General features: G+C 35.6%; 1 protein-coding gene across 5 annotated transcripts in view; it reads left to right on the top strand.

The window, feature by feature from the left end:
* GOSR1 (golgi SNAP receptor complex member 1) overlaps positions 1 to 24,775 on the top strand; it is a 71,910-nt gene that overhangs the window by 28,295 nt on the left and 18,840 nt on the right. For all 5 annotated transcript variants that reach the window (XM_031967751.1, XM_031967750.1, XM_031967749.1 and 2 more), the window contains one exon: positions 3,280 to 3,354. In XM_031967751.1, the coding sequence (XP_031823611.1) occupies positions 3,280 to 3,354 (75 nt within the window). The remainder of the gene's footprint in view (positions 1 to 3,279; positions 3,355 to 24,775) is intronic.

Below are 24,775 nucleotides of genomic sequence, written 5' to 3' on the forward strand. Positions count from 1 at the left end.
AAAAGGAGCTACCATAGAGGAAGAAGCCCAGGAGAGGAACTGCTGTGGAGAGGAGCCTGTTTTCCCCACTAGTTGTCACTACCAGTGTGAGCTGACCAGCCTAGTTAAAGCAACCAGGGCCCCAATGGAGAGGCAAGAGCATGAGTTCCCAAAAAGTCATCAAACTGTGCATACCCTTTGATCCAGCAGTGTTACTACTGGGATTATATCCCAAAGAGATTATAAAGAAGGGAAAGGGACCTGTATGTGCACGAATGTTTGTGGCAGCCCTTTTTGTAGTGGCTAGAAACTGGAAACTGAATGGATGTCCATCAGTTGGAGAATGGCTGAATAAATTGTGGTATATGAAAATTATGGAATATTACTGTTCTGTAAGAAATGACCAACAGGATGATTTCAGAAAGGCCTGGAGAGACTTACACGAACTGATGCTGAGTGAAATGAGCAGGACCAGGAGATCATTATATTTCAACAACAATACTAGATGATGACCAGTTCTGATGGATCAGGCCATCCTCAGCAACGAGATCAACCAAATCATTTCTAATGGAGCAGTAATGAACTGAACTAGCTATACCCAGAAAAAGAACTCTGGGAGATGACTAAAAACCATTACATTGAATTCCCAATCCCTATATTTATGCACACCTGCATCTTTGATTTCCTTCACAAGCTAATTGTACAATAATTCAGAGTCTGATTCTTTTTGTACAGCAAAATAATGTTTTGGTCATGTATACTTATTGTGTATCTAAGTTATATTTTAATATATTTAACATCTACTGGTCATCCTGCCATTTAGGGGAGGGGGTGGGGGGGTTAAGAGGTGAAAAATTGGAACAAGAGGTTTGGCAATTGTTAATGCTGTAAAGTTACCCATGTATATGTCCTGTAAATAAAAGGCTATTAAATAAAAAAAAAAAAAAAAGAAAAAAGAAAGAAAGAAAAAAAAAAAAGAGCATGAGTTCCACCTCCATGACCACCACCTCCGGCATCCTCCTGGGAGCCTGTGGTCTTGTAGCCTGACACCTGCCTCTGTAGGTGCTACAGCCCAGATGCCGAAGGCCTAGGAAAGAATGTGCTTGTTTACCACAGTCTTTGGCCCTGTTATGTAGCTCATCAGAAAGTCAGGGGACTTTAATCATTGGAAATCAGTTTTAAAAGAAGGCTGGCCATCTCCTTTCAGCTGCATCCTGAAGACCATAAGCCTTTCCCATCCAACTTGCTCCTGAATCTTCCATATACTTTGTCTTCCCCTTTAGAATGGGAGCTCTTGCAAAGCACAGGCTATTTTACTTTTCAGTTGTGCATATAGTAAGTGTTTAATAAATGCTTTATGAATAGAAACAGAAACCAGAGAGCATTTCTGCAGAATGGCAGCAGCTTCGGCTTAGTCATTGCTTCTGTCTGTTCCTCTTCCCACATCCTGAGGGCAGCCCAGAGAGTATGTGTTCAGTAAAGAACAATGGTGGAACATCATTTACCCTTTATTTGATGATACTTAGTTGTTATGAAGATTTTGTTCTGAGATATATTGATGTCCACAGGCTTTGGAAGCCAGACTGCTCAAAGTTTCTACTCTGTCCTACTTTACTAGTTGGTCTTTTGTTCTCCTCTTCCTCCATGTCACCTTTCAGGTTTTGCTCCTACTGAGTTAGTGGTAAGAGAGAGCTTGCCAAGCAAGATTGCAAAATTAAACCAAACCAAACTCAAAGCACCTTAATACATTAATAAATAGTTAAGCATTGTGTGGCTGAGGATAGTACTATTCCTTTCACTGAGAAAAGCATATAGACTTTAGGACAATTAAGGAATGAGAAACAAGGAGAGTTCTGGTGGCCTGGAAGCTGAACAGGGTGAGAGCTTTCAGGAGGAGGCTGTGAGCATTGTGGCACGCTGCCATGAGCCAAGAAAGTTAAGTAATGAAAAGAGGTGATTGGTTTGGATGACTTGGAGGTTATTGATTATTTTTGAGAGCATTTTTGGTAGAATGATGGTATCAGAAGTTAAATTGCAAAGGATTGAGCAGATTTGATAGAAAGGAATTAGATGTAGTCAGTTTTTTCAAGGAATTTGGCTAGTAGCAGGAAACAAAAATTATTGTTTTGGAACAGGAAAAATAGCCATAAGATTTTTTTTTTTCTTTTTTTTCTTTTTTTTTTTTATTGACAGAACGCATGCCTGGGTAATTATTTTTACAACATTATCCCTTGCACTCACTTCTGTTCTGACTTTTCCTCTCCCTCCCTTCACCCTCTCCCGCAGATGGCAAGCAGTCCTATACATGTTAAATATGTCACAGTATATCCTAGATACAATATATGTGTGCAGAACCAAACAGTTCTTTTGTTGCACAGGAAGAATTGGATTCAGAAGGTAAAAATAACCTGGGAAGAAAAACAAAAATGCAGACAGTTTACATTCATTTCCCAGTGTTCTTTCTTTGGGTGTAGTTGCTTCTGTCCATCCTTGATCAATTGAAACCGAGTTAGATCTCTTTGTCGAAGAAATCCACTTCCATCAGAATACATCCTCATACAGTATCGTTGTTGAGGTATATAATGATCTCCTGGTTCTGCTCATTTCACTTAGCATCAGTTCATTTATAAGTCTTGCCAAGCCTCTCTGTATTCATCCTGCTGGTCATTTCTTACAGAACAATAATATTCCATAACATTCATATACCACAATTTACCTAACCATTCTCCAGTTGATGGGCATCCATTCATTTTCCAGCTTCTAGCCACTACAAACAGGACTGCCACAAACATTTTGGCACATACGGGTCTCTTTCCCTTCTTTAGTATCTCTTTGGGGTATAAGCCCATTAGGAATACTGCTGGATCAAAGTATAAGGCATAAGATATTTTTCACTTCTCTCAAAGAGTTAGAGGCAAACTTTAATATTTATTTAAAAATTCATTGCTGTTTTGAAGAGAGGGAGCTAATAAATCTAAAAAATTCACGTGTGCATGTGTGCACTCGCACGTGTGCACACACACATATATACTCCCCTTTCCTATATCACAAAAACAGAAGTGTCCTAAAAATCTTAATGCATATTATGGCTTTCATAGCTTTAAATTAAAGAACGAAGACTTTTGAGACAGCCTGTGCAGTCACACACATTTGTTCACTGGAAAAGCAACATAATTTATAGGCTTCATTTAGATTTTATGCAGGTTGTATTTAAGGGAAAAGTGTAGTCTACATTCTGACTCCACTGCTTTTCAGTGTGCTTATCAAAATGTGTTTATACTTTTTTCCTTTCTCTCCCAGGTCATATAAAAGTGGTTCTGGAGTGAACAATAGAAGAACTGAATTATTTTTGAAAGAACATGACCATCTACGAAAGTAAGTATTTTTGAATGAGCTAACATAATGTAGTTCATAGAGGGCTGAAATGGAGTCAGTTTTGATACTGATTACCTATATAATCCTGAAAAAATCAATTAGCCTCTCTGATTTCAATTGTCTTCTCAATAAAATGGTAGACATGGGCTGGCTGGCTTGTTTAAGATTCTCTTAACTCTATAACATATATTATTATATAATATAATGGACATTCTGCATAGCTTTTTTTTCAATTTATAAAAAATCCTACTTGTTTAGAATATAAGAAAAGATGCCATATAGTTGCAAATCCTCACTTACCCCACCTATTTCTTTTACTGCTATACTAGATCCCTCCCTTCCCTCCAGGTACTGGGTTTCCTGGCACTAATAAGGTCTTTTTCATTATGTGAAAGAAGAGAAGGAAGTAGTATTAATGTCTGAGTCACCAGTAGCTTATTTGTGAGGAGTGGATATTTAGTTTCATATAGAGCTTTTTAAAAAAAAAAAAAAAGTTGTACCATCAATTTCCTAACAATTAGAATTAGCAAAATGGGATAAACAATGTTATGTTAGGTAGTGAGCCTCCTATTAATGGAGTTATATAAGATGTACCCTTCCGTGGGTTGCCATCCATAGAATACATCCCTCAAGTAGGACTTGGACTGTGTGACAGGTAAGTTTTTTCCAGTTCTCAAGATCTGATCCCTCACCTCTCTATATATTGCTTGGCAACATATATTTTGGCTCATAGTTTGAATTGAATTGAAACATTGTCACAGGCAAATATGGATCTAGTTGCAGATCCTTAAGGTAAAATTTTACTTTGTTTATAAAAATCCTAAGCTAAAGGTTAGTATCATGTGAGCATTAGATATAAGAAACTTTGAGTGTACAAGGAGCTTAATGGTTAAAAGCAGTTGGATTGAATTTGAAAAATCACTGTTAAGGTCATATAGAATGTTCAAAGAAAAACTTGTGGTGAATATGGACAATTCAGAAATCTGTTCATTAGTCCCAGGAAGTTTTTGAATTTTGGATATTTTATTACTGAACATTACTAGATAGGAATTCCAAATTAATTGGTCTACCCAGAATAAAGATTCAGATTGTAATTACTAAAACAAGAATTAGTATAGGGAGGAAAAAAGAAGAAAGTGGTTGGCTTTCATTTTCGAAATGAGTTTTATTGTGTAGTGTAGCTGAGTCATTCTTATAAACATACACGTATATGCACATACACATCCCTTACATTTCTTTAGGGATAGAAGAAAATATCATTTATAACTTAGCTCTGTCTATAGGACTATGAGCCTGGCTATCAAGAGAGACTTCCTTCGGATCTTTTTCCAGGCAGAAGAAAACAGCATAAAGTAACTCTTTTGATCTTATTCCTGGGTTTCTCTCCTCTGAATGAAGCACCTGGGGACATATGAGACAAGTGGGTTCTTAGGATCAGAAGTTTAAATCCAGAAGGGATCTTGTAGGCCATCTGGTCTATTATAAGTTTTAAGGATCTTGCTCGAGGCCGAACAGGTTGTTAGCTGGGATTAGAACATACACTCCCTGACTCCAGATAAAGAGAGGCTTTCTGCTGCATTATATAGCTCTCCATGAAGGATCTTGAACTTGGAGGGGGTGGAGAGGAAGGAGAATAAGATTTTACTTTCTTGCCATTGTTGGAAACCATTCTGGAAAGTGAAGTCTTAAGCAGTAATACAAATTTTGACACAATTTCTTAGGGTGGATAATCCCTTCTCAGTGACTTTTCATTATAGATACTGAGAATGATAGATTTCTTTTGAGTCTTAAGATTTTTATTATGAAATCAAATGTTTTCACTATATAGAAAAGAGAGCTAGAAGAACTTTATGTCCAGTGAAAATCTTTTGGCAAAGATAGAAGTAAATTCTTCAGAGTTCATCTAAATTCTTCAGAGTTCATCTCTGAAAATCCATAGCAGCTAGAAATCCACATTTGGCTGCTAATATAACAGATCTTGAAATTATGAATAATATGTATTTGTAAAATAAAAGTTAGTTTTTGTTGGTAGTGCCTGAATTAAAAATAATAATTCTTGAATTTTTCACATAGTGCATCAAAGTATATAACAAGGCAATGTGTGTATGTGTTCTCTGTATTTGCTATACAGAAGAAAAATCCAGTTTCTGCTTTGTCATGGTGTGGGAGTCTTGTAGAATATAGAAGAATATGCTGAAACCAGTGAAACATGTACATTGTAGAAAAGATTGTGGTTTAATAGAATTTTGTAATGTTATCAGTATGAACTCAGTCTCTAAGTACCTTAAGATATAACTAATAATAATCAAGCCTTATAAAGCTGTGCCATATTTGTCTGTCTCAAATTATACTCCTATCTGAGTGACTATAGTGTGACCACTTTATGTTTAAAGGCATCAATTCAAATGTAAGTGGTATCAAAATTGAAACAGAAGCAATACTTTTTGAGAGACTTGAGTGTTTTAGTTGTAGGAAAAGTGTTCTTAACATTCCTTTCCACTTCAGAATTCTGAAAGAGCGTTGATTTCATGAGTGAGAACACAACCCACTCTACAAGGTGGTTTCATAAGTTGCTATGGCCAACATTCTTGTGATAAGCCATCCTGAATTCAGATAGTTCTAAGAACATAGAAATTATCCTACCATTCATGAAGCTTTCCCAAGTTAACCAGTTTGCCATAGTTTTGCTCTTTGGGAACACATACTTCCCAGCAATCCTTGAAATGTTGATTTTTTATTTACTGACACAAGGGGGCAGTGTTTCCCAGCAAATGCATAACTTCCCCAGATCTAATTCTAATTTTTGTGGTATTCTACACTAAAGAGCATTTTGTGTTATGAACAGGGCTCCACAATCCAGTGTTTACAGGAAATGGAATAGTGATTTAAGGGAGGTACCATAAGACTACGGTTCCTCACATATAGCAGCAATCAATAAGTATTTGTTGAATGAACAAAATGATAGAGATTTTATTTAACAGATTTTCCCAAATACTTCCAAATACCACAGTGCATTTGTGTAAAACACTTTGTAGACCTTAAAATATTATATATGTCTTGTGAGCATTGGCTGCCAAGCAAAAAACACCCTGGCTGCAAGCCCCACCTCTGATTCCTGGCTCCTTGCTGCTGGACAAGATTTGGAACTTCTCATGGGCATGATCAGCTTTTAAATTGGATATCTGCATTCAGACAGAGAAGTTCTTTCCTGAGAGCTTTGACTATTTTGTTTAAGACTGGTTAGTGAATGGGGAGCTGAGCTGAGCTTAGGGTATATATTTCCTGGATAGCTTTTCCCATGCATGTGAAGATCCAGTATATGCATTAGTTCTATACATGTACCTCAGAAATAGTGCGGCTGTTATTGCTAGTAATAATCAAACTACTAAAGAAGAAATCCAATGATTTAAAAACATTCAAGGAAAAAATAGAACATTTGATGGTGAAAAAGTGTGTGGATGAAAAAATTCTTCCTTATTACAATATCTTTCATTTGATGACTTCAGGGCACATTATTTATTAACAAACATGCCTTTAAAAAAAAAAACTGCTTTGCAATCACTTCTGTTGTTCCTCAAAACAAAATTTTAAAGTAGCTTAAAATTGTTCATCCATAAACTTTAAATCATTTGCTCAGTATGTTGCAGAAAAATAGTGGCAGGATAAGGATGAGAACTTCTGAGCTCAAGTTTTAGTGTCTATAACATGCTGCTTCCCAAATAACATCAGCTGTCTCTTTGGGACTCAGATCAGAATAGCCCAGTGAAAGGAGTGCCCTCATTTTTATAGGAGAGAAAATGTAGTGGTCCAAGGCATAACTTCTGGAGAAGGAAGACTTCATTACTTCTCAGTGTTGGGACTTAGTTCCCCAAAATAGATCTGATTGACTTTTGGTATAATTAATAACAAATTTTTTTTGCTGGTAACATATTAAATGATGGTGATATTATCAAATGTTAAAAACTTTTTTTTTTGTTCTTTAAATGTTGCCTTTATATTTCCTGTAAAATACTAAGTGCTTGGCAGTAGATTTTTAGATTAATATATTGAAGGGTAGCAGCTAGAATTTGGATGTTTCAGAAGACTAATTGCAATTAATTGGTAAATTTCATATCAAGGTATTTAGTACTCTCATTTTTCCTAAGGAAAGACTTTGCTATGACAAGTTGGTTAATTGAATAATTTTTTATAATAGAATAAGATGGTTTTATGTTTTCCTTTATAGAGGGATTTTTAATTTCTTGGTTTCATAGTTTTGACATTTTATTGTTATATGGAGATGAACAATTTCCAAAAATATTTTAAAGGGTTTTTTTTTTTTTTGCTCTGAAAAATAGTAATTACATATTTATATTAATTTATGCTGATTTCTTTTTTTTTTTAAATCTAGCATTTAGTGGTTATTTAGCCTGTGTCCTTAATAACATTTTGTTAAGTGACTTTTATGATTTTATAATTATTTTTATGGATAATAGTTATTTTTCCCCAGTTTGATTTATAATGAAATCCAGATGACTTGCTTGTTTGACTTGAAATCATAGTCAGAGAAATGTTGGTGACATGAATGAACATCAGATGGGTGGTGTTCTCCATGGATGGGAGCTACAAATATTTGGCGTTCTTTGTTTTTTAAAGTTAAAATGTTAATTCTCTTCTTTTCCAATTAAAGTCTTTTATTATAAATATATTTATAATATAATTTATTCCAATTAAAGTCTATTTATTTAATACAAATAAAGTATTTATTCAAGAGTATACATTAAAGAAAGTGGCTAGAGAGTTTAGTAATATTTTTATGGTCTTTTCTGAAAAGCTTGCCTTTGGACTCTCTTCTTTTGACCTCTGCTCTGTAACTGGGGAAGATAAATGAGGATATATGTTGCCATTTTATAGATGGGCAAATTGGGAGAGAGACACAGAACAAAAGAGGTTTAAACCTAGCAAGATCATTCAGTTAGGAGTAAAATTGGTATTAGGTTCCTTATCTTGTATTCTTTTTATCAAAACACTGTCTTCTTTTTTTGAATGTCATTTTTATATAAAAATATCTCTCAAATAATGTGGTTAACTTTCTAATTTTGAAAGCTTCATTAATAAGAAAAAAGTTGTATTGGGATTGGGAAGCATCTGGGAGAAGGGAAGAATAATAGTGGAAAATTAATAGAAAAAAATTTAAAAGAAGCTAAACACCATCATAGAATGGATCCTACTGAAGAAAAAGGGAAAAGGTCCCAATGTCTTAGACAAGGCAATTAGTGAGATTGTATTGCTAAAGTTAAGTGAAACTATCAGGGTTAAAGAAAGCCACAGTTTGCATCAGCTGAAAGATGATTCTCTTGCCATGTCACTGTAAGCCCTGTGCTTGTTTTTAAGGTCCCTCACTTCCACTCTGCCATGCTCTGACAATGGGCTTGGCCAACAGGAGTGCTGCTGTTTTAGAAAGTTATCTAGAGATAACTAGGTCAGGATTGTTAAAATGTGAGTCAGTCATGTCAAATTAAAGAGGGGTCCAACAAATTTTTAAACTTCAGGTAGTAGTCTAAAAAAAGAGAATATTATAGCATCATCATTTTTCAAAAGTCATCTTCATTTTTCTAAGTATCATCATACATAAGCAGTCTTCCCAAGACATTCGATGAACATTTGAACATTCAATCATTTTATTCTAAGATGTAATACCTTCCCAAAGGCTTTCTTTAATAAAAACCTCATTCTTCTGGATAGTCTCTGTTAGGATTCTTACAAGGTGCTAAGTCACTAGAATTGATAGAGACAATAATTATCTAATTTAGCATGGTTCAGTACGATTGATCTGATCCTACAAGGAGATGCTATGGGCTTTCTCATAGGTTTTTATAAGCTGGTCACTTTTTTGTTTTTCCTTCCTTGTCCTATATTGCCCTATATTTTCCCCTCCTATCTCTAAAAGACTTTTCTCTCCAACGTTTTATTTTCTCGTTTCATTTACTGCTGTGGAGAGCTCATCCAGATCTTATTTCTGAACTTCTCATCTTCACTGCAGTCCCGTATTTCCAAGGGCAAGGGTGAGCTCCCTGGGCAAAAGTGGACAGGAATATGTTTAGATTACAAATAGCTAAGGAAATATCAATACAGAATAGATGGAGGAGTACTCATATGGTAAGAGGGATTTGACTAAATTATTTGCCAGAATAACTGGGTCTAGTGAAATCAAAGGGTTGACCAGAGGAAGAATGAAAATTATAACTGCAAGTCTGTTTGTCTCACAACTTGAGTGATCAGGACAGCCTATATGGTTTTGTCATCCAGTTTTGAAGGTTCTCAGAAACATTCACACCTAGTAAGGTTTACCTGGTATATGGTGCATCAACAGCAAACCCAGACATAATATGCAAAGTGTGGTGCTTGAGTTAAAGGCAAAGATGAAATTGGCCCTGCCCGGAGGAATCTTCTATTCCAAGTACCCATGAAAGTGGTGGATCTGAGGAATAAAATCTTCACAGTTATTTGAGGAGAGAGAAAACACCAACAAACTTGCAGGATCAGGGGAGACTTCACAGAAGAGAATGATACCTGAGCTGAGATTAGAAAGAAGATGGATTCTGAGAGAGCGCGTGCATTATAGGACTCTTAGCAAGAAGTGACGTCGGCCTGAATAGGGGCACGTTGTCCGTCCTGCAGGAAGCAGGAACACAAGGCTGCCTCTGTGGGGCTTTGGAGTAGAACTGGTGGGCCTTGGCATTTTTCTGCTACTTACCTGCCACTGTTTTGCTGGGTGGATTCTCATCAAAGCTTTAATGCGCTTCAGATGTTGCACCACCCTTTTTTCTCCTCATGAACCCAAACTGATTTTGTTTTTTTTTTTTTCCCATGAATCTTTAGTCCCAGCTCATTGTTTTTACTTGAATTATCTTTTTTATCTATAACATTTTCTGCTGAGTTCAATCCCAACTATCTTTCAAGTTCTAGGTCCCTGCTCTTGTATGAGTCCCTCTTGTCTACTTATGTTACTTGAACAACTCCCCGGGCCTCATTTTCTCCTGTGTAAATGAAGGAGTTTGAATTAGGTGATTCCCCATCCCCTCTGAGTCTCTTTATGATCCTGTGATCCAACCTCTTCTCTCCTAACTTTTCTTGATTTCTCTATGGAATTAGAGACTCAGGGTTAAGTAAATGAATGAGCAAAAGAATCACAGGGAATGAAGAAAAGCTGAGATTGGAACTCATTGCAGTGAATTAGCTTAGTTCAGATTACATCAATATAGAAACATGATTTAATAAAGAATTTATCCTTCGTTTCTTTTAATTCTTTCTTTCCAAAAAAAAAGTAGGCTAATCAGTGAAGAAGAGAGTATTTTGTAATACAGAATGTTATGAAAATTGCTGCTATAAGAGAAAAATTATGTCTACTCAGCATTTGCTTTTGGAAAACAGAACTGAAATCTGTATTCTAAGCAAAAGAAAGAAACTAAAAAGCTACACTTAAAAACTAAAAAGGACTCGTGTCTCAGTTGCATGGGACTAAACTAGCCCATCTGCTTCATTTCCCATCATTCAATTTGAACAGGGACTCTGGGTTCAGCTTTTCCTGATCATGTTGGCTTTGTGCAGGTAGCAGTGGGCTCTTTGCTGCTGCTTTCAGGAGAAGAGATAGTTGAAGATTTCATAGTAAACAAGGCCCACAGTGATGCAGTGGAAAGAATACTGAAATTCTACAGTCATAACATTGTTAAAGGAACAACTTTGAAGGACTGATACAGCTTTTAAATGCTTAAGCAAAATTAATTATGAAACAACACTATTGAAACAAAACTAAAAAGTGGACTTTTGTGATAGTGAGTGCATTTTAAAATATGTGCTTTAAAAATCAGATGAATGATTCATACTTAACATGCACCTTGCTTTCCTTAAATTATAATGGTGAATCAAGAAAACCTCTTCCCATATCTTTATTTAAATTAGAATGATAAGAAACAATGGCACAGTTCACAAGGCTTTAGCTAAAAAACTTAGCAAGATGATCAAAAACACCTAGAATTGAGCACCTCAAACTAATTCCACCCTCTACTTCTCTTCTGTTTTTTTCTTTTCTTTTTTTTTTAAATTGTACTTCTTTGGTCATTTAGATTTTTTGAAAATGTTTCCCCAAAAGTAAAGATTCAGAATGAAGTTGAAGATTCTTTCAGAATTGTTTCATGGATAGTTGTACTGCACATAGTAGGTACTTAATAAATATTTGAATACTTAATTAATGGCTTCTGCTTCAGGAGAAATGTGGCACATAGCCTTAATTGGTTTAGCCAGTGAATCTAAGCAGTTAACATTCCCTTGGTACAGTGAAAAGACCCATCATAAGCTAACTACTTTCACCTATGGCCCATGGTTTTGTTCTTTTCTCTCTACCTCAATCTCTTCATTTCTTCTTATTTCTGTATTGTCTATGGACATTAGTAATGTGGGCATGATGAACAATAGCATATTTTAGTGGTCAGTGTAGTGATGGAAATAATGGGATCAGGTAATGTTTATTAAGTACTCATAGTACTGAGGACTACACTAGAATTATGTTTAAAATAGCCTTTTATAAACTTAATATTTTAAGTGTGTGTATATATATATACAGGCATAGAAAATTAGAATTGCATATGACAATATCTTATATACAATTTATTGAATTCTAGTTGGACAAGCACTCTACATATCCTTCCAACTTTAAAATTCTTTGATCTGTGGAATAATTCGTACAAATTATAACTGTTTTCAAGCATATTATGAGATTGTTGGGGTGAATATAGAATGGTTAGAATCAGGAGAGGATTTGGTTCAAGGAGGAAATTTTGAAGGAGAAGAGGAACTTATTACCACAGAGTTAGAGAAGAAAGGAAAGGATTTTCTGGGCAGGAACAGAGCCTCAAAGGCCAGAGTGAGTGAATGCAAATGTGTAACTGTCTGCTGGGATCAGCCAGCAGATTTGATATTGTAGATAGAGAGGAACAAGCATAATGAAAGATAAAGGTGGATCTGAGAATTGGAGAGTATTTGGTGAAAGGTTTAAAAAGCAGTGAAGCATTGAGAATGTAGACCTGGACTTTTTTAGATAAGGTTTTACCTAGATGAGATGTTTAAAAAATGTTTTTTGTGGGATTGTTAAAAGTTGATAGCATCAAATCACCCATTTAAAATACAACGGTTTGATTGTTCTACTTCATTACTTTGTTCTTGCAGGAAGTAAAGCTTTTTTACAATATAAAATGAAGTTCATAGTTGTGAGTGAATTTACTAACATCTGAGCCAAGTGAACTTTTTTTTCACAAAGCAGTAATATTGTCCTTGTGGGTTTATAGATTTACCTCTCTGTTCCATGGAATACAAGAGAATTTTAAAGTAAGATTAGCCTATAGGATTTTAAAAGATCCTTACATATAGCTTTTCAAAAGTACATAACTCATTTAACATGCTAATTACAATCCTGTCCTAAGCTTTTCTTGGTCTCTGAACTTCTTTTCTTTTCTGTTTCATTGACACTCTTTTCCCTTTTTGGCATCACTGTTACTTCTTTTCCTCTAATCTGTTTATATGATATGGCATTTTATAGAATATATATTTAAAAGATTTTCCATATAATGAAATCCAGAAATCTGAGGCAAGAAACACATTAAGAATCACTGAAGGTAGAATTAGAATTTTGTTATAGAATTCTACTATGTGCCACCTGAACAGAAGAAGGAGTTTCTGGACATCTACTTAGACTCCTGCTCTCTCAGTACCATTGGGCCAGCTATATCTGTGACTTGCTTTAGAAAGGGAAGCAATATCCACTAAATGCTAGGCATGATTTCATCAAGATGAAACTACAGGGACAAGGTAAGTACAGTAGAAAGTAATAACTACAAGGCTTTGTTTCAGTAAAGCTTTGACAAAGACTTGGAGGCAATGAGATAAGAGGGATGGCTGGCAAAGTCCACTTAGGTAGATTTGGAGATAGTAGAGTAACTAGAGCCATGGGTTGTTGACACTTGGAAGCAAGTGCTCCTAAAATACCTTTCTATTCAACGTTTTTATTAAAAACTTAAATGGAGGTAGAGATAGCAAGCTTGACAGTTGTGCAAATGACATGGAGCTCATTGTTGGCCTGGATTTACTCGTTTGTCATTGTGTTACCTAGATGAAACTGAACAAAGGTACCATTCTACATATGATCTGTTCAGGCTAGAATGCCATACAAATGTTCCATTTTCTTCTTTCTAGATAGACTTTTATTAACATAGCCTAAGATCTAATTAGCTTTTTGTTGACTTTGTCACAAGGGTCATTTATTTGAGTGTACATAAAAATCCTAGGGATTTTTCACTTGAGCTCTTGTCTTGCTGTAGCTCCCTAATCTATTTTTTGTATAACTGCATTTTTTTAGTGTTAAGACTTTACATTTATCAGATTTACCCAATTATTCCATCTGTCATCGTCTTTTTGGAATCACCTCAGTGTTGTCATTCACTGTATTAATTACCCCCAGTTTCTTATATGTTGCAAATTTGATAAGCATGCCATCTTTGTCTGTATCCAAGTCAATAGTAATAATGTTGAACCGGACAGGGCTCTTTGGCCTTATGTTAAAGACTGTCTTCTAAATTGATATGAACACATATATTCACTGTTCATCCAGTTCCAAATGCACTAACCATACTGACTAGCTAATTGTATTTTTCCGTCTTGTTCACAGTATCATCAGACACTTTGCCACATGTCCAGGTCTGCGCTTTTTCTGTAATTAACCATGTATTGTGGTCACAGCTATTGAGCAATAACAGATTTAGTCTTATCTTTACAAAAGATTAGCAGTGGAGGGAAGGAGAGAGAAGATGGTAATTCAAGAGGGTAACTAGGTCTAGAGAAGTTTTTTTAGGATAAGGAAACCTAAATATTCTTGTAGGCAGAGGGAAAGGAGCCCAGGTATTTTCTGTCTTCTGAAAAAAAGAGTATATTTGACTCTTTAAAGAAAAGCATGCAGATGGACTCATTGTGCACTGTGTGCAGCAGCCTGTCTCCTTTCCCAGGGACTCTCCTAATTTACCATAATGGAATGTTCCTGTAGCGTTTTGCCTCTTGGCCCCATTCCTGACTTCTCACTTAATGCTTTCAGTAATGTGCTGATATTCCTGACATTTCTACTTTGGCTGGTCCTTTAGCTTGGCATTATGCTTACTGACAATACAAAAAGAGGTAAAAGACAGTCTCTGTCCTAAAGGAGCTCATGATATAAAAAGTGTTTGCAGTAACTGAGTTTCGGCTTTTGTTTGATACTCTTGTCTTTGTTTTGTCTTTCCTCCTGGTTCTAGCATACCGGCTAGCTTTCTCTGCCTGTGAGACAATAGCTACCAACTTCTGACTATGTCCAACACTGAGCTGGGACTATTGTGACACTAGTGCTGAAGAAATTGAGGGGAGGGGAAGAGCTAAAAGGACTGACTAAAAGGAGATGGGAGGACATGTGATCTAATGCAGAATTGGATTAGAAACATAGTTTTAGAGTGGGCCTCAGAGCCCAGCTCGCAGAGGTTTAACTTAATGAAGTTCACACAGGTAGTAAGTATTACAAGTGGGGTTTGAATCCAAGTCTTTTGACTCTTGAGTCAATACTTTTCCCCTTATCTCACAGGGGTGAGTTAGCCTGAGAAATGTAGAATGGCATCTTTTTCCTCTTGACATCAATAGGGGAGTATAATGGTAGGTGAAAAAGGAGAAGGTTGAAAGAGCTTACTCATTTCATGAATGCTTAATGCTCATTATAATTATTAATATTTCTTTCATTATTGTTAAGTCTTTCAGAAGTGCTTCTAGCATGATAAATAATCCACTTGGGAATTCTGAGATTTCTCACTGACTCACTCAACAGAAAATGGTTACTATCAGATGTAGCAATCATCTTCTATTTAATTTTTCTGGGCATGGAAACTTAGGTTAATTGCCTGAAGTTCCTAGCCTGAAACTGTAAAGGTAAACTGTAATGAGAAGTAAAACTGGTTTTAAGAACTAGGGTAGATTATCCCTCAGATAGTTCTGTTATAGATATTTGATTGTACATTTGGTATTTGGAACTTAAAATGTCTATTTTCAGTAGCACTAGAGCATTGTAAATGGTGATTCACCAAAGGAACAGTGATTGTTTTTTTGGCATGGCTTTTTACTGCAAAAACCATTGGATTTTCTTTTTAAATTGTATTGTGGAAGAGCTTGCTTTTCTTTTCTTTCTTTCTTTCTTTTTTTTTTTTTTTTTAAATTTAATAGCCTTTTATTTACAGGTTATATGTATGGGTAACTTTACAGCATTGACAATTGCCAAACCTCTTGTTCCAATTTTTCCTCTCTTACCCCCCACCCCCTCCCCCAGATGGCAGGATGACCACTAGATGTTAAATATATTAAAATATAAATTAGATACACAATAAGTATACATGAAAACACCGTTATTTTGCTGTACAAATAGAATCAGACTCTGAAATATTGTACAATTATCTTGTGAAGGAAATCAAAAATGCAGGTGGACAAAAATATGGGGATTGGGAATTCAATGTAATGGTTTTTAGTCATCTCCCAGAATTCTTTCACTGGGTGTAGCTGGTTCAGTTCATTACTGCTCCATTGGAAATGATTTGGTTGATCTCATTGCTGAGGGTGGCCAGGTCCATCAGAACTGGTCATCATCTAGTATTGTTGTTGAAATATATAATGATCTCTTGGCCCTACTCGTTTCACTCAGTATCAGTTCGTGTAAGTCTCTCCAGGCCTTTCTGAAATCATCCTGTTGGTCATTTCTTACAGAACAATAATATTCTATAATATTCATATACCACAATTTATTCAGCCATTCTCCAACTGATGGGCATCCATTCAGTTTCCAGTTTCTAGCCACTACAAAGAGGGCTGCCACAAACATTCGTGCACATACAGGTCCCTTTCCCTTCTTTATGATCTCTTTGGGATATAAGCCCAGTAGTAACACTGCTGGATCAAAGGGTATGCAGTTTGATAACTTTTTGAGCATAGTTCCAAATTAGAGCTTGCTTTTCAAGTATAAAATAAATTCAATATGAAACTTTCAGCTCTTCTCTTCCCATGGGAGAGTGAGAAGGATCTATTGGGATCAGTTGGGATCTTAGGAAAAGAATTTCAGGAAGCAAGTCAGTTCTCAGTCAAGACAGGTTTTATTCCAAACAACAAGGTGGGCTTAGTCCTTAAGGGACCAGCATCAAGCTAGAGAAAGGGTTCCATTTTTATGGAAATTTCTGATCCAGTTCCCATGGGAGATAGCCAGCCTCCAAAGAAACAGAAAAATAGGATGCAGTTGCCCACCCAGACTGGTGCAGGGGGCTTGGGTTATGCTACATTTCAAAGATTTCATAGAACAAGGTCAGTCACCTTTGCTCTCCAAAACACCCTTTGTTATTGGGCAGTTTCCTACATCCTACATTCCTACAGGTCAGGGTACAAGGCAAGGGTTAAAGCCAATCCCATCAAAGGAAGGAGAGGCTATCCCTAACTCTTCAAATATACTGGAATTTAATATCCTCTAAAACTATACTTAGTACTTCATATGTGAATGTTGTTTGTGATCATGCCATAATCATCAAAAGCATATTTATATTCTCTAAACTAGAGCGCTTATTAACCCATATTGATCTTTAATTCTTAATAACTTAAAAGTAAAAATTTTCAGATAGAATGAAAAGATATATTTGAGGCAGGTGAATCATGAGATTTCCTAAGCCTTTGCCCTTCTACCATTTCTTTCTTTCTTCATTCAGTACAGCAAATATTTTTTGAAGTTCTAATGTGTGCCAAGCCTTGTGCTAGAAACTGGGGAATCCAGGGTGAAAAAAAATCCTGTCTCTGCTCTTAAGGACCTTATATTCTTTTAAAAAAAAAATTTTAAGGACCTTATATTCTAAAGGAGAACCTGAAAAATAATAAGTAAATACTGAATAGAGACCATGTAATTGGGAAGTGGGGGATGGGGAGAAAACAGAATTTGATCTGAAGCATAAAAGGAGCCTTGAGGTTCTCATGGGCAGAGAGCTTTCCAAGCTGTAGGGACAGTGATGTGGCAGAAGAAATGTTGTGTGTTAATAAATCCATAGATTTCTCTAAAAGCTTGAGAACTATACCCCTTAGGGCAACAGAAGCAAATAAAGGCACAGAAATTTTCTGTATGGAGAATATCTCAGAAATCTTGGCTTTAAGGGGAAGAGAGAAAGGAATAAGCATTTATGTAGCACTTAACTTTGTGCCCAGTCTCTTATTTCATTTGATCCTTAACAACAAACCTTATTTAATAATAAGGTTATTAGTCTTATTTTGCAATGGAGGAAACTGAGGCAAACAGAGATTAAGTGACCTTTTTTAGGTCCCTCAGCTTTGAGGGCATATTAGAATTCAGTTCTTCACTCTATATCAAAGCTTAAACTCTATATCAAAGCTGCTACACTAAGATTTTTTGGACATCTTGTATGGGAATCTTGTAAATTGGTTGTTTATAAAGCTAAATATCTTACTTTAAAATAAATTATGTATTTTAATGTCCTTTTTTCAAAAAAATTTCATTCTTTTCCTGCAGTCCTTCCCACTACCTATAGAGAAGGCCAGCATTATGATATCAAATGTACATGTGAAATTATGCAAATATTTTCTTAAGTTTGAGTTTCACTTTTAGAATTCTTTGCAATTACAGGTACCTATGAAGATGAAAAGAATCTGCTCATGGTAGTAGAGAATTATTGGTAAAATCATTTAGGGTCTTTTTTTTTGAGAACTTTATATAGGAGTTTGTTTTGGTAATCAGTCATTCTATCTATATCACATAGGCTAGAAAATAGAGGTGCTGTGAAATTGATTTATTAATATACTTTTTAAGAAAGCTTTTAATTTTTAATATCTTTTTGTCTGTAGATCACCTTTATTTCTTAGTCACTTTTGGCTTTTATCTATTAATGGAATTATACCTGGCTCTCTAAATGCAGACTATCTGAAACAATCTAAATAACTGTTACTCTTTAGCCTTCAGATTATAGGTATTGCTTTTGAAACAGAATGACCAGGTAGATGGTTACCTTGTTAATATTCTGACAAATCTAATAGGAAACCCCACATCATGATTCTATGATTCATGGCATAAAACAGATTTTGAATACAATCAGATTTTCTCTAAGTTTTACTAATCATGAGAGGGAAAGAGGGAGGGAAGAAAAGAGAGAGGAAAAAACATTGTTTATATTTTCAAATCTGTTAAATGTTAATATCCTAAGATTTGGGGGCTTAATTATTCAGAAGTTGCTAGCTTTCTTCATTGTGCTTATATAAGTATATAGGACCTACCTCTATAAATTCACATAGTTGCAGTTCTTTTCAAATGGGTACTCTTAAGAAGAGAGTGATACAGATAATTAACAGTTGGTAGAATAGTATTTAGACCATAAGAAATGCTTAAGGCTTAAGGGTTAATGTCTTGATTATCAGGTATAGACAGTTATTGTTTTGGTGAAAAGTTGTTTAAATTGCATCATAATAGTTGAGAGAAATGATTTTGATTTAGAGGTTGTGAATGTTTGTTGTTTTTTAAAGCAAACTGGAAATTTTATGAGACTGTAGAAAGAAAATCATTTGTTCACAATTTAAGTAGAATTCCTCCCAGGGGCAGAAGGATGAATTAGAAACTCTTTGTGAGCAATTAGTTCTAGTTTTTGTGTGTGTGAATAAGTGCTACGTATCTTGGAAATTTTTAGTTGAAAATAACTTTTTGATGATGCAACATTTTCCAATCCTTTGATTCTGTAGTTCTGATTTGTCTTCAATATAGTGTTAAAGTGTAAACATAGTATTTTACATAATGCTTGGCAGAAATTTGAGGCGTCCTATGACTAGATTATGTAATGAAGTTGAACATTTGGATAGACAAGGATTTTTGGACTCAGGGCATCCGAGTTGCAGAGATTTAAAAAACAGCAACATAAATAGAATTCATGTCACTTTTAGTTGTCAGCTCCTAGTGATGAGTAGAAAAGGGAAGCATAAAGAGTAATCTATTGAACTGTAGAGAATACCCCTTGGACAAAGGTAAAGATAAAAAAGGAACTTTAAGTAGCCAATTCGTAGCAGCTAATAGGTACCTAACATTTAGTGCCAGTGTCTTAGAAGTAAGGAACAACTGGGCTTGGGTATTCCATTGCAGCCACCAGCTTCCCAAATCACGAGTCTTTCAGTTAAAAACAAACTGATTAATAAAACTTCCACCCATGTTACCACATCAAGTATGTTCAGTTCTAGATGTTCTATTTTATTGTTATTTATTTAGTTGTTTTCCAGTTATGTCCAAATCTATGATCCTATTTGGGGTTTTCTTGGCAAACACACTGGAATGGTTTTCCATTTTCTTCTCTAGCTCATTTTACAGGTGAGGAAACTGAGGCAGAGATTAAGGGACTTGCCCATATTCACAGATACTTCTTGCTAGTAAGTATCTGAAGCCAGATCCAAGCTCTTTATTCACTGCCCCACCTAGCTGCCCTTCTTCCGTCTTATACCATTGTTTGTCAGTCAGTGATGATAGGCTTCTAAAAATGAAGGGCAAAGTACTACGTTTTCATTTCTTCCTGTCGCCCCCTTTTTATTCTGTGTATGACATGATACTTGATAGAGTGCATCTTTTGTTACAGAGATCATATATCTACCTGTATTTTTAGCGTAATGCTAGATACCACTGGATTTGTGCCCTTTTTAAAATAGCATTTGTGAGTTTCAGCATGTTTTTGCCATTTTTTTCTCCATAGGATATTTTTAGATTATTTTGTCAAATAATCTGTCTCTCCATCTGTCTCACCTGATGAAAATGCATGCCATACTGAAACAGATGGCCAAACAGATGAGAGCTGCTTCGAACAATACTTAGCTTACTTACTCACATGTTCTTGTCCAGCTAGTCTTCAGAAAAGTCAAGTTTTAATGCAGCACTCATTCTTTGTTTGGAATTTTTCAGTTAAATTGTGAACTCATATACCCATTTCCTTTATTCTGTTAAAATGACTTCATTAAACTTTGGATCTTCTGGCATATGAGATGTGACCTCTCCCTAGCACTCAGGGCAGAAATCAGATCTCTGCAAGAAGAACAGGCTGCAAAAGCACTTCAGGAAACTCCCTATGGGAAGTCTTGATGAACTTGGGTGGAAGCTATATTGACTTGGTATCTCTGGCAGGATTCAGATGAACTAATAGGATCAAAAAAATAAAGGATTCATTAATGATTTCCTTCTTGAACTCAGACTAGTGTTAACTGTAAACATTTTACTGATTTAAACTCGTTTGCTTTTGTTAGTCATTATCAGTCCTTGTCACTAATTGGATGTCCCATTAAACTTTTTTTGCTCACAACCCTTTTTTGCTCAAGATATTTTTACATGATCGCACTGCATATATAGGTATATAAAATAGATATACAAATTAAACATTTACTGATAATAAATCCTAATTTTGCAACCCTCAACTTCAGTTACAAGAATGATGGGAACGAGAATCGCAATTTAATAAGCTGAGCATAGACATCTTAAATGAAACATGCTTAAAGCTGAACTCATTTTAGTTAGTGTGCACCTCCCTGCCCCCCATCCCTCTGCCCTCTTTCTATCACTCCTATTACTATTGAGGGCACGACTACCAGCCTTCTAGTCACCCAGGCTTGCAGCCAAGATGCCATCCTCAACTCCTCATCTATTCTCTTCCTCTAAATCCAGTCTGACATCAAGTTTTCTTCCTTTGTAATATGTCCCCTGTGATCTTTTGCCACTATTTTGGTACAGACCCCCATCTTGTCATTCCTGGATTATTGCAATGACCTACTTGTTGGTGTTCCTGCTTCAAGTCTCTCTTTACTCCAGTTGTTCATCTTCCACTCAGCTATGACACAACATTCCAACATCACAGATCAGACTATGGCACACCTCTACTCAACTCCAATAAGTTCCCTGGAGCAAATCCTCTGATCAGTTAAATCATCAAAGCCATTCACAAACCAGTCCCATACAATCTTTCCAGTCTTCTTATACTTTTATTTCCTTCCACATAATCCATGCTCCAGGGACACTGGTTTCTTTGCTGTTCCTCAAGCAAAACAGTACATTTTCCCTGGCTTTTCTATGCCTGACTGGAATGCTTCCCCACCATCTAACTCCTTGTTTCTTCTGCTTCCTTCAAGACTCAGGTTAAAATCCCACCCTTTGCAAAAACCCTTTCCCAGTCAATACCTTCACTCTGAAATTATTTCCATTTATCTATTTCTTCTTTGTATATAGTAGTTTTGTTTATTTTCTTATCCTATTAGAAGACAAGCTTCTTGGGAATGGGGAGTATTTTTGTAGTTTTTTGATATCCTTAGTGCTTAGCATAGTGTCTGGCATGTAATAAAGCATTTGATAAAAACTTCTTGACAAAATTTTTATAAGTGCATATGTGCCTGCACTTTATGTATTACATCCCACCGACTGTCCAAAAATTACTGTTTTATTAAAAACAATGTGAAGGAATAAATTTCCTCATTCTTCACTACCTTCTATTAGAATAGAACTGCAATTTTGGTGGCCTATATGCTGCATCATGTAGTTTACCCCAAAATTTCCCGTTTCTGGGCCTCAAGTTTTTCATTTCTAAAAAAGTAGGGCATTCACTAGGTTGTTCCCATATTAAGTCTTATAACTGAATTGTGGGGGTTGTGAAATGATGATTTATCATCGGTAAATATTTGATTTGTATATACGTCTTTTATAGACCTATCGGCCCGAGTTCATATAAAAATTTCTCAGGGAAAAAAGGATGAGTGGAAAGTTTAAGCAGTCCTGGCTTAGATAATCCTGTGCTTCCTTTTAGCTCTGCGTGGCACCTGACATAGAAATAGGAATAACCTTATGTGGATGGATGGAATGAGCTACAGGGTGCCTTAGTGGTTAATCAAAGTTTAGAGTTTACAGGGAAGAAACTAAAGCCCGGAGAAGGGAGATTTTGTATTTAAGATCATGACATAAATAAGTAGCAGAGTAAAGATTTGAACTCTGATCTTCTGATTTTTTAAGCTTTAGGCTCCTTCCTATATCATGAAGCCTCTTAAATCTCTCTTTACTTATTCCTTTAATTGTAATGACTATCCATGGTAGTTTAAGAAATGCCAATTAGCTAAAATTTTGTTTCAGCAAAAAATATGTTAAGTATTCATACTACTTTAAAAAACCAACCAAACAACCTTAGGGTGGGAAAGAATAAGTTGACCAAATGTTTCTGCAACCTGCCTTTGTTTTACTATATTGGTAGTCTTCATGACCAAGACATACTGCTTATCTTTCTGCATAACATACACAGTATATTAGAGCAGTGACTTATTTTATTTCATTTCACAAAGCTGATATAATTTTTTTCTGCAAACACATAGAACTGAAATTATTAAAAGATAAATTACCCCCCTTTTAAAAATACTAGTTACAGATAATTGGGTAATTTTTTCCTTTACTATAGGACAGAAATCATCTCCTAAAATACTTCAAAGAATCTGTTAAATTTGCATTGATGTAGACACTCTTTCCAAAAGTTCAGATCGCAACTTATTTTGACAAATAATATTTGCAGCATATCTTAACTGTTACTAACAGTAATTCTGTCAGAAAGAGAGGCTAATTGGACATGACCTGTTCTTGACGAAGCCAGGCTTAATCACCAAAGAAATATAGTGGCGTCCCTGTGCCTCTTTTAGTAACTTGGACTAGAGATAACCTCCTGTAGACTGGCCTTTGTACAGGTCTGCTCCTTTCCTTCTCAATTCACCGTCAAGGCTGCCTTTGGTATATGTGCAGCTTACTTTCATAAAGATTTTGGAGGTAGAGTAAAGTAGGCAAACAAAGTAATAATTATGTGTTTTCCCAGGGTGTTTCTCTGAGTTTCCCTGAGTGTTTTGGAAATTATAAAAATATTTTAAATCACTCTATAATGTTCACAAAGCATTTTACACACACACACACACACACACACACACACACACACACACACACACACACTCTGTTTCATTTGAACCTTCCAGGAATCCAGCAAGTTGGACTCTAGGTATCAGTTCCTATTTTGCAGATGAGAAAACTTGAGTCCAAGAGAAGTACTTGTATTCCATTGTCATAGAGCTAAGTGTAGGAGGTGAGATATGAACCAGATTTCTGGACTCAAATCTATTGCTCTTGTCTGCTATTTTGTACCACCTTTCAGGTATATCCATTATTCTTTTCCTAACATATGGAAAGTAGGCCTTCTTTCAGCTCTTTTGAGAGTATCCCATAACAATTTCAGAATTATGTTAAACTCCATTACTTGCCTCCTCTTTGGGTGTGGTTCTGTCCAGCTGTTTCCTTTTTTTTTTTTTTTTTTTTTTTTAGGGGGGTGGGGTGCAATTTAATTATTTTATTATCAAGGCCAACAAGTTATTACATTTAAAAGGATGGTCAGTCAGACCAAAGACAAACGTCCATCAAACACTTCATCAAGGATTTCTAACTGTGAGACTTATGGGAAGAGACAATGTGAGAGGCAAAAGAAATTAAAGGGGGCAATCCCCTTTGATAACATTAATAGAATCAAAGAGGGCAATCCCTTTTGATAAATAGACCATACAGATAAAACGCACAAAAGGGAAAAGTTAGATGCTTTCCTTCCTCTAGAAACATCTGATGCAGTCCTGTGCCTCTGGTATGATCTGTTTTTTTTTCAAGCTCAGATGGATAACTTATAGAAATTTCCTACAAAACTGGTCTTAAACAAACTGCAGTTTACTTTGCCAATAAATAAGTAAAATGTGGGAGATAGGATTTGAAAGTAATCAAGTAGCGCAAACCTCATGTCTTTGAATTTGGAATCTTTTAGACCAGGGAATTCACAATTTTACCTATCATCTGTATCATCTCTATCATTTATCGCTACATCTACAAACAGAAGTCAGACAGCTGTTTTCATTAGTGCTTCTTATATTTCCTGCTATAGTATAAGGAAAATTGTGATGCTGGTTTAAAAGGATTGTTCTGAAAAGGCAGTTTACATCATTGTAAAGAATCGTCATATAAAATACTCAGAATACATTTTATAAGTTTATTTACTTAAGCTCAAACACATAAACAGCTGTCTTTGATGGAAGAGACCAGTGTCTTAAAGTTGACACCTGTTTTTTGGGGGTTTTTTTTGTTTGTTTTTTTCATTTTTTTCCTCCCACTTTCATCCTTAATTATTCTTGGGATGATCTAGCATAATCAAGTGCTCTTGCCTAAGCAGTCCACAAACTTGTTTTCTTACTCCGTGTTTCTTCCCCAACTTAAAACATTTACATTGTTTAATTCAACAAAAACAAGTTCAGGTGTTTGAAATATTTTTTCCAACAA

The sequence above is a fragment of the Sarcophilus harrisii genome, chromosome 4 (genome assembly GCF_902635505.1).
Source record: "Sarcophilus harrisii chromosome 4, mSarHar1.11, whole genome shotgun sequence".
Lineage (NCBI taxonomy): Eukaryota > Metazoa > Chordata > Mammalia > Dasyuromorphia > Dasyuridae > Sarcophilus > Sarcophilus harrisii.